The 11,333-nt window shown below is 51.0% G+C and overlaps 1 protein-coding gene across 1 annotated transcript in view; it reads right to left on the minus strand.

Moving 5' to 3' along the window:
• ADAMTSL2 (ADAMTS like 2) overlaps positions 1–4,096 on the minus strand; it is a 92,410-nt gene extending 88,314 nt beyond the window's left edge. Inside the window, exon 1 of the mRNA XM_015406737.1 lies at positions 3,995–4,096. Coding sequence (XP_015262223.1) covers positions 3,995–4,096 — 102 coding nt within the window. The remainder of the gene's footprint in view (positions 1–3,994) is intronic.
• Between the last annotated feature and the right edge of the window lie 7,237 nt (positions 4,097–11,333).

The raw sequence follows: 11,333 nt of genomic DNA on the forward strand, positions 1-11,333 counted from the left end.
AGGGGTGGGGAGAGGCAGGGAGGAAGCAACTTACCCTCCCTCTTCTCCTGCCTCCTCCTGGCTGAATGAGGGCCGGAAGTGGGGCGGCTGGAAGCAGGGGGCGGGGCTTCGTCATGTGCCCCGCCCCCCGTACCTCACCCGGGGGAACTGCGTTCCCCCGTAATCCCCCCCGAAATGACCTCTGCCCTTGACTGATGTGAGCCAGAGAGAACAGTCTGAAAAGCGGCACGTGCTCACTCCACCTCACTCACTCCGCCTGTCACGGAGAGCCCCATTCGTCGGGATTCCCACCAACCTGAAGAGCTGCCTGACTGCTGTATTCCAGCGTATCACCCCACCAAACCCACACGTGCGATAATATGACTATTGATACAGGGCCGGCCCCAGCTTATTTTGCACCCTAGGCGAGGATCCCTTCTGGCGCCCCCCCCCCGTGTGCCCACCATTTTTCAAAAATAAATGCATTTTAGGAAGAATGAAAAAGACAAATAATCAAGAAACTCCCAGAGTACGGGGCCTGGTGCAGTTTGGCGCCCCTAAGGGCCAGCCCGCTCTAGACAATCGCCTAGTTCGCCTAGTGAGTGAGCCGGCCCTGTATTGATATCAAATACATAACTACACCTGGAGGTTGCAAAGAAGGCATTGCTGGAGAGGACTGGCTGTTTCTGTCCCTGGCATTAGGCCTGCAGCTCAGGAAAGCTTAGCCGCTCCACTCTTCCCAGCAACAACCGTTTCAATGCAGGAACCACCCGCCAGCTATGAGCCCCACTGAGGAATGGCCTTGTTCACTTTCTTGGAACGTGGAGTGGGTACCTCATTGGGGGACTGAAGAGCCACTGATTTAATTAATTAATTCATTCGATTTTTGTCCTCCCCTCCCTGCCGAGGCAGGCTCAGATGGAAGATCAGAGCCACATGTGGCTCCCAAACCACTGCGCAAGCATCATTGACATATAATAATTAAATGATCAATTTCTATATTTTCCCACCTGCCCATCCCCAAATTGCTCCAAGAGGCGTGTATGGTTCTCTTCTCATCTGTTTTAGCCTCACAACAGCCCTGTAGACTGAGGCTGTGGGACTGTCCCAAGGTCACCAAGTGGAGCTTCATTGGAACCCAGATCTCCCAGGTTTGGGTACAGCACACTTTGTGTCCTAAAGGGGTACATGTGTGTGTCTGTGTGTCAAACCTCTTTTAGGCACCTTCTCCAGCCATCCCGGGACATCAGACTTGCCTGAGACCAAATCTGACGAGTTGTTTGGGTTAATTCAAATATTCCCCATTTTGATTTCGCTTCTCTCTTATGAGGAACAACCTGTAATTCTTTATTTCTGCACTGCTCTCTGTGATTTACTTTCCCCCAATGCATATGATAAATAGCATAAAAATGCCGCAAAAGAACAAAAAATGAGGCAGGCAGAAGCTGATGAGAAGCGCAGGGTCCAAAGGCCCTCTTTTCACTGCTGTGTCATTCATGCCACACTGAGCACTTGAGAGGGCTCCACTCTTGAAAACCGGACGCTGGCGCTAGTCCAGAGGAGCCTCTGCCACAATAAATCTGTCAAACTGCTGAGGGCTTTTGGGTGTTTGCTGCAACAGGAGTCTGTCCTGTGTTCCCTCAACAATCCTCACAATATAAAGTATTATTAAACCCATGAGGCAGATGGGAGGACTGGGGTCCAGGGAGCATCTTAGCTACTTAATGAATTCACGGCTGAGGTGAATTTGAACTCAGAGCTCCTGGTTCACAGCTCGTACTCAGAGCCAACGGCCACCTTTCTCAGTGGACAAGTTGCCACTCAAAACTCAGTACTGCACATCTTTTCTACCACATATTTTCTTGGTGGGGGTGGGGATGGGGATAAGAAATCTCTCCACAGTCCCTTAATTATATAGCCACATTTCTGCACTCTATCCTAGCGATTGCCCCTGCAGCATGCCAGTTTAAACTAAGGCTGTATTTCATGTTCTCAGGTTTTGGTTTTAGGATCAAAGATACCTTATTTTCATGGAGTGAAAATTTCCTGGAACACACTATGTCAGGGTTTCCCAACCTTTTGGAGCCTGCGGGCACTTTGGGCATTTTGAGGGGGCACGGTGAGTGCCACCCCAAAATGGCTCCCGCAAAAGGTGGAGCCAAATCCAAAATGGCTGCCTCAGGAGGCAGAACCGAATGGAAAACCTTCCTCCTCACACTTCCTGAGAAGAAAGAGATCCTGAAGGGACAACAGAGCCGCACACTGACTAAGGAAATCCCAGAGGCCTACCAGTCTTCCTCATCCTCTAGTGGAAAACCCTTTCATTTGAATGAGGGGAGCCAATAGCAAAACTGTGCCCTACAATGGCCCTGCCCACTTTCTTGCAAGCTCTGTGGATACCAAGGCCTGTACTGTTCGAGACCCCTGCACTGTGAGCACAATCTTAAACAGTTCAGACCCTTCTAAATCCCAACTCGGTCACATGAGTGATCCCAGCCAACCAGGGTTCCTATCACAGCGCTACTTAGTCAGTCAGAGTTGGTTATGCGATTACAATCACTGAAACAGCAAGGAGAAGGCCCCTTCATTAGTTCAGAATAGCACCAAAACCTTTTTGAGCCTGCAGGCACTTTGGGCATTTTGAGGGGGCAGGGTGAGTGCCACCCCAAAATGGCTCCCACAAAAGGTGGAGCCAAATCCAAAATGGCTGCCTCAGGAGGCAGAACCAAATGGAAAACCTTCCTCCTCATACTTCCTGAGAAGAAGGAGATCCTGAAGGGACAACAGGGCCGCACACTGACTAAGGAAATCCCAGAGGCCTACCAGTCTTCCCCATCCTCTAGTGTAAAACCCTTTCATTTGAATGAGGGGAGCCAATAGCAAAACTGTGCCCTACAATGGCCCTGCCCACTTTCTTGCAAGCTCTGTGGATACCAAGGCCTGTACTGTTCGAGACCCCTGCACTGTGAGCACAATCTTAAACAGTTCAGACCCTTCTAAATCCCAACTCGGTCACATGAGTGATCCCAGCCAACCAGGGTTCCTATCACAGCGCTACTTAGTCAGTCAGAGTTGGTTATGCGATTACAATCACTGAAACAGCAAGGAGAAGGCCCCTTCATTAGTTCAGAATAGCACCACGAAATGGCATACAGTAATCAGATTTAATAGAACACGAAATGGCATACAGTAATCAGATTTAAATTGGACCCCGTCGCCGATTGTCCTCAAGGGGCCTGATGTCACGGTCGGACACAGAGCAGGGCTTGGGGGGGCGGCCTCCGCTCTCCCCACAGCCTCCCTCACCTCCCATTTAGGAGCCCCTCCTTTTTGGTGCAAAAAGGGGTTGGGGGGGGGGCTAAAGTTGGACAGATTCTGCCCCAACTGGTTCCAGTCCTAAACAGATCAAGGGGATGGGTCCAAGCAGAGGTCATTTCGGGGGGGAACGCGGGGGAACACAGTTCCCCCGGGTGAGGTGCAGGGGGGTGGGGCACATGACAAAGCCCCGCCCCTGCTTCCGGCCGCCCCGCTTCCGGCCCTCATTCAGCCAGGAGGAGGCAGGAGAAGAGGGAGGGTAAGTTGCTTCCTCCCCGCCTCTCCCCACCCCGCCTGCCTGGGGCCAGGGAGGGCCTTGGCGGGGCTTCCTCGCACTCCCGCTGGCCTTGCAGGTCCACCGCCGGGCCCCTGATGTCAGGGGTGTGTGGCATATGCTAATGAGTTATGCTAATGAGTTCCCCTAGCTCTTTTTCTGCGAAATGACCCCTGGGTCCAAGAAATCCAGAGCTCCCATTTTTGGATTCTGCTCCATCACTGCAAATAAGGGCAGCTGAGAGTGCAAACAATGAACGGAAGAACATTTCTCAGTGGGATGTTAGACAAGAGACCTTTTTAAAAATGCTGTCGGCAATTTGTGGCAAGCGATAACTTCAGCCTGAGACCAAACCAAAAGATTTCAGTATTAGATTTTTCAGAGCATCCCATAAGAGAAACCCACTGGGTCCCCTGCAGGGTTCACCTGGGAGATCACGAAGGCCAGATTCACCAGGATGAGTGCAGTGGCGAGAGTCCCTTTCAGGAGGCTGAACAGGCTGTGCCGGCTCCACTCCAGTGTCTTCATCCTGTCACAGCAAGAGGCAAAACATGAACCTTTTCTCCCAAGTTACTTGCAAGATCTCCATGGGGTCAGCTTGGGGTCTGGAGGGCACGTCTGAATGTCAGGGACTTGCTGAGATACCTTGAAGTATGCGGGGGTGGGGGAGCTCTTAGATTGCAGAGGGAGCCAGCCACATGGAAAGCGGTGTGCAGGAATGGCGGTGCTGGTGTGGTGGTAGTCAGGTCAGTGTGGTGTGGTGTGGTGTGGTGCTGGTGTGGTGGTAGACAGGATACACCAGTTTGGTGTAGTGGTTAAAGTGTGTGGACTCTAATCTGGGAGAACAGGGTTTGATTCCCCACTCCTCCACTTGCACCTGGCTGGATGACCTTGGGCAAGCCATAGTTCTGGCACAGCTGTCCTTGAAAAAGAGCAGCTTCTGTCAGAGCTCTCTCAGCCCTGCCTACCTCGTAGAGTGTCTGTTGTGGGGAGGGGAAGGGAAAGGAGATTGTAAGCCACTCTGAGACTCCTTCGGGTAGTGAAGGGCAGGGTATAAATTTAGTCTCTTCTTCTCTTCTCCTTTCCTGTAGAGTAAACAGAGCCCTCAAAGGCAGACAGAAAGGCTGCTCTGCATGATTGCAGTGGCTCTTACTCCCAGGTAAGCATACACAGAGTGGTACTCTGTACACGTTCACCTGGGAGTAAGAGCCACTGCAGTCATGCAGAGCAGGCCAGGGGCATGGTCTACCTGTGGCTTATGTCGGAATCACATTTGATGGATGCTCAGAGGTGAGTCAGTGAGTGGCTTCAGTGAGGAAGATTTAAGCACCAGCTTCTTTGGCCTCTGGCTTGGACCTTCAATATGGGCCACAAAGCCCACCGAAGGGAAGCCGTGACTCAGTGGTAGAGCATCTGCTTGGAACGCGGAAGGTCCAGGGGTTCAATCCCCAACATCTGCAGCTGAAAGGATCGGGCAGTGGGTGATGAGAAAGACCTTGGCCTGAGACCCTGGACAGCCACTGCCAGTCTGAGTAGACAGGACTGACTTTGAGGGACCCAGGGTCTGGTTCAATACAAGGCAGCTTCATGTGTTCCTATGAGAGCAGGCTACAGTAAACACAAAGCTTATGGAGAGGGATGTGGCTCAGCGGAAGAGCCTCTGCTTGGCATACAGAAGGTCACAGGTTCAATCCCCGGCAGCATCTCCAGTTAAAAGGACCAGATAGAAGGTGATGTGAAAGACCTCTGCCTGAGACCCTGGAGACCTGCTGCCTGTCTTAGACAATGCCTGTGGTCTGATTTCAGTGTACAGCAGCTGGATGTGTTCCAGGGCACCAGCCCTGCTGCCTCCCACCTGAGGAGCCCCTCCTCCCTCCCCTGGCACTTCACCTTCCCACCCCACCCCGTGTCCTCAAGGCAGGATTTCACCAAGCTACCCTGCATTCTACTTCAGCTGAGCTGTCAGCCACAAAGACTGGGCAACTGCACCTTTGTTGCCCCCCCCATTTGGCGAAAATCCTTGAACATTTCCAGCCTTCGGAAGGACCCCGTCTCAGATCCAAGCGCAAGCACCTCCCCCTCCCCCCCCACCTCTGCTTTCGGCTGCCTGGAGAGAGAATTTCGGAGGGGGCAGGCTGGAGACAGAGTCTTGTATCGATACTGCAGGGGGGTTTTCTCCCCTTTTCCCAGCCCGTGTCTGAGCTGCGAGGTCTCCTGGCCCGCCTTGTGCTGCCGCCCCCTCCCCCCCCGGGAGAAGTGAGCCAGGCAAGAAGGCAACCGAACTCAGGTTGGGAGGGACACACCCGGGCAGAGCCTTCTGCTGCACACTCAGTCGGAGCAAGAGGGGGAAAGTTCCCCACCCAGAAGAGTGCTTCTGCCTCCCAGCTGGGCCTCAGGTGCTGGGGACTGGAAGTGGGTGGTCTGCACAGCCGGTGGCTTGGGCCCCTCAGGTGTGTTGCCTTGTGGCCTGGCGACCGTGCCTATGCACAGAGAGGACCACACCCCCTGCCCCCCCTTTGCACACCTATGCACACACGCCTTGAGCAGAGCATCAGGCTAGCAAGGTAAGAGGGCTCCTTTTCAGCCCCTGCAAACTCAGAGACTTCCCCCCACCACCAAAACTCTCCCTTGCCTCCCGTCTGTTCTGCTGGCCAGGCCACTCCCCGGCAAGGCTCCCTCGAAGCTGTGGAGTCCTGTGAGCAAAAATCCTACTTTATGTGCTACTGGCATGAAAGTTGTGAGTGAGCGATTGGGCTGCTGCATAAATTAGTTTGCTCTGGAGCCCATCCCTCCTGAACGAAGACAGAAATGGGTGAGCCGGAGGCTAAAAAGCTGTGAGCTAGCTCACACTGACTCAGCCTAGAGGGAACACTGCTCCCCAGCATCCCCCACCTCACCAGCTGGTCCCCCCCCATGCCCCACACCTGCTTGCGATAGAGAGCCCTGGTTCCTTCCTCCCCACAGATGAGGTCATCCTAACTCTGCCTCTTCCATTCTCTGTCCTCTGGTCGCAGCCCAAGAGGAGTTCAAGGTGGTTCCCAGGCCTGGTACAGTGGTATAAAGGGAAGTGACATGCTGGATGCTGGCAGAGTTTAAACATGCAGAAAAGAGAAGAAGAAGAGATTGGATTTATACCCCACCCTTCACTACCCAAAGGTGTCTCAGAGTGGCTTACAGACTTCTTTCTCTTCCCCTCCCCACAACAGGCACCCTTTGAGGTGGGTGGGGTGGAGAGAACTCTGACACAAACTGCTCTTTTCCAAGGACAGCTCTTGTCAGAACGATGGCTTGCCCAAGGTCATCCAGCAGGTGCAAGTGGAGGAGTGGGGAATCAAACCCGGTCCGCACACTTAACCACTACACCAAACTGGAATGGAGCACCAACTGTTTAAAGAAAAAAGCTTGGTTTATTAAAGAAGAAATAAACTCTGATAGAACAAAGGAGAGGGAGAGAGGCTTAACTAATGGACTAACTGCTGTGAGAGACAGGAGCGATTTGGAGCAGGAAGTCTCAGAAGAGCCAATCAGGAGACAGGAAGGACAAAATTTGAAATTGTGGGAAGTCCCTAACGTAGCTATGGCAACTAGCAGTCCTTCAGCTGTCCCCTGTAGGCTGTGCTTCTGATCTTCTTCCAGCAGGTGCACTATAGACCTTGTATAGTCCAACACTGGAATGGCCTTGGACCCTGTGTCTTTGGCCTTCTCCTATGAGGACCTTAGGGAGAGCGCTCGATAGTGGGTGGATTGATTGAGGACCCTCCCCCAAAGGTCAGAGTTGCTCCTCTCAGGACCCAGCTTTAATTCTTCTTCCCACCCCCCAAAGTCTCCCGGGAATTTCCCGCTTTCCCCCTCCAACACTCTATGGCAGTAAGATCCAATTAATTAGCCAATTAAATGTGCCCATCGACCTCAAATTAAATGCCTTTCTGAACACAGGAAATCATTAAGGTCTACTCCGGCATTCTCAGCAGTGCTCTGTGTTTCAAGGCAAACTCTGCCTTTGGCCCAGGGCAATTTGCACAGAGAATCCACAAGATGATGGAGGCCGTGGTGTAGTGGTTAGAGCACTGGACTAGGAATGTGTAGACCTGAGTTCAGATCCCCGTTCAGCCATGAAGCTTCACTGGGTGACCTTTGACCAATCAGTCTCTCTCAGCTTTACCTTCCCCACAGCATTGTTGTGGGCATAACATGGAGGAGCGGAAACCAATATGTGCTCCCTGCCCTTGGAGGAATGGTGGGACAGAGGCGGCAGAGACAGGGATGTGACAGAGAGGCTGGCTGTTGTTTCACCCTGTTTTTAAATCCTTGGCTTGTTTATATCGCTTCCTTTTATGTTTTAATGTTGCTAGTCATTCTGTTCTTGTCTTTTATGATTTTATTGCACAGTTTTTACATTGTGAGCCACCATGAAGAAATCTCTGGGGAGTCAGGATATACTTTTTGTAAATAAATTAATCAATTAACAGCCACCCCCAGCCTGTTCTCCCTTGCAAATGCCAGTCCATAGCCACATCTTTTCCAAAACAGAAGCACGTCCAGCTAGGGTGTGGTGAACTGGCCTGGGGGGGGGCGTTGGTAGGGGAGAGCTAGAAGGGCTGGAAAGAGCAACGCTGCCCCTCCTGCCAAGCCATTCCCACCAATTCCGCCCCCTCCCCATACACATACACCTCCATGGTCCTGGCTTGGGGAGTTTATGCTTGCCGTAGTAATGTGTAGTGTGCAACACCAGCCAGCCAGATGCTTCTGAGGGTTTGTCACAAGGAGGGCGGGTCTTTCTAGCCAGCATACAGAGAGGTATCCTGCCTCTGCCTGCTGAGAGACCATCAGGGCCTCTGGCTCCCCAAGCAAGGGCCAATAGGTGCTGCACACACAGGCACTTCCCATTCCAATCCCAGCTCTCTCCAGTTCATTGAGCTAAGATAAAAGGGCTGAGCAAAGCCCCTCTGAGCCCCAGACCTTGGAGAGCTGCTGCCAATAAGAGCAGACAATCCCAGATTAGAGTCTTAGTCTATGAGATCCTTTCAGTTAGACTTGTCCAGGATTAAACCCGGGACTATGTATACTCTGTAGTGGAACAACCGCTCCTTCCAAGGCTTTTTCAATGGTACAATCTCCTGCTCTGGTTTGGTTTAAGAGGTCTCTGGGATTGGAACCCACAACCACCTGGACACAAATCTAGAGCGAATCCTAGGCCCAAACCGCTAAGCCACCTTTGTCTGAGGCAAAATTCTTTAAAGTGCAGCCTCCCCCACCCTCACCCTAATAACCTAGGGAAGAAAGGCATGATCAGGATTCAAACCCAGGGCTTTTTGTACTATCAATGGCAATTATGCCCTTAGACCAAAAAATGTCTCTGTAGAGACTGTTTTGTCTTATGGTGTTCCAAAAAGGCATTATTGTCTCTTTCACTCCATCCAACTTTGCCGTGTAAACATTGTCTGCAGGCTGAACTGAGCGGCTCAAAATCTACAACAATTAATTTAAAGCCTTGAGTTCTTGGCCATGCATCCTGGAGACAGGTGGCTGGAACTTACCCGAAACAGTTGGTTTTCATTAAAGCTTCAAGCCACCTCTGGTCCAAAGCCAGTAAAATAATTATTCTCCATTCAGTCCAGAAAAGAGCAAAAAGCATGCCTGCCATGCATTCTTGCAAAGAGAGCCCCATCCATGGACATATAGTTCCAAAATAACCACCTGAATCTGGTTACTTGGGGCAGGTAAGAAATAATGGCAAAACTGTGTGCTTGCTGGAAAAGCAAAGAGAGAGAAAACCCTTTAACCACTGCACATCTGTTATTGCTGCACCAGCATTATGTAACTGTCTCCTGCCTCTCACAGGACCTAGCCTCTGGGAATTGTTCCCTCTGACCCGAGCCTCAATGCATTTCTCCTTCAAGCAATTTAGGAGATCAAAAGAGGGCCGGTTCAGAACAACTGGAGCTGGTCTTATTAAAATTAAACCCATCACCGGCAGCACATTAAGAAGTTTGGGTGGGTAACATTGATTGTGAGGGGAAGAAGGGGGAAAGCCTACCTTGGAGAATTGTAGAGTGCCAGCCAGAGGGTTGCTTTCGTGTGCCGAAAGATGCTCCGGGAACCAGGTGCAACAGGCTTGTCTGTGGAGAGGAGAGTGAGCTGAAGCCGTGGCCGTGGCCGGAGCAGCAGCAGCAGCAGGAGGAGGAGGAGGTGCAGAAATTGCAGACACTCTCCCTCCCTCTCCCCCTCTTCTCTTTCTCTCTCTCTCTCTCCTCAGACTTCAAAGGGCAGCCAAAGGATCTAGACTTCCAACAAGGAGGAGCTCCTTAGCGGTTATCCCAAGTCAACTTGAGTCAGTTTTATAGCTGTCAAACTGACAGTGAGGAACTCTCCAGTCTCCCTGAGATGTCTCCCCCACCCTCACCCCCCCCCTTAGAATTTCACTCGCTCTGCGGCTTCCCCACTTGAAGTGCGCCGCCAACCACAGCCAGTTGGTTTCCTGCAGTCGGCCTCAGTGGATGAAAATTTAAAAGGGGGGGGGATAACGCAGGTCTGAATGAAGGGGGAAATACCCGCCTGGAGATGGGTCTGCAATCTGATGTCTCCTAAGCAGCCCGGTTTGGTCCAGGAAGTGTCCTGTTGCTGAGCAAGGGCAGGACTCTATAGGGATTACTTCCAAGTAAGCATCTCCCATTAACACTCCACTCTGTTTACTCTGTAGGTTAAATCAAACAGAATCTTGGGGTGTGATTCAGACATTCTGCTCCTGCAGAAGAGCTAGGCTCTGAAATCTGCAATCTGATCAGCTGGGCAACTGGGAACACTTGCTAATTCAAATCTACAAAATCTACAAAGCAGCCCATCTCTGAGGTTTGTGTGTGTACAGATCTGAAGCACATGAACACGCACACACGTATCTGCATAAAGAGGATCAGGTAAAATTCAACAATGCAGACTGTTATGTATTGGGACTGAATCCTCCCTGACTGAATCGCCCTAGAGACTGGCTGAGCTTGGAGCAAAAGAACAATAGCTGACCAGGACTCTGGAATAAACCAATCAAGTAGTAATGTTTTGTAAATAGCCTATCACGGGGAGTGGGTGTGTGTTGGGTGGGGTGTTTTGCATTCATATAAGAAGTTTGTTTTAGAGTGAAGCTGAAATCACTAATAAACTATGAGCTGATCACTATAAGCGTTTCGAACCCAGTATGTTTCACAGACCTTTTTATTTTTTGGCAGTAAACTACAGCAGCAGCCTAGGAAAATGAGGACCTGGTACTGGGTTGTCACCCATTATTATTTGCAGCCTAAGCAGCCAGATTCTAGAATGCAGGCTGCTACTTAGCATGCTGGTTCCCAGTCTCTCCTCCTCCTCCTCTCTCTCCCCACAAATTACTAATCAGCACGGTAAGAAGAATTTGAGGAAGCAGGAGAATTTTTAGTGATTGCCCCTCTATTTTGGGGGAAATATCCATCTTTGGGCATACTGTCATGACATGTTCAGAGCACTTAACAGATCCAAATAACTGTTGTGCATCATGTGATATTCTAATCCACAGTTGACTTCACTAGACATTATTTTCCTCATTCAGAAGCATTGACGGTAGTATAATGGCGCAGTGCACAGCTGTGAATTTCATGACCTGTTGGCTTCACGGAACAAAGTCCCACATTCAAAAGCACAGACAGCTATATAATGCAGGTTTGAATCACTGTTGTGCGTTGCATAGTTGGTTTCATTGCACATCATATTCCCTGTTCAAAAGTATGAGAACTTTCAATGG

Source organism: Gekko japonicus, unplaced genomic scaffold (genome assembly GCF_001447785.1).
Source record: "Gekko japonicus isolate JY-2015 unplaced genomic scaffold, Gekko_japonicus_V1.1 scaffold427, whole genome shotgun sequence".
NCBI lineage: Eukaryota > Metazoa > Chordata > Lepidosauria > Squamata > Gekkonidae > Gekko > Gekko japonicus.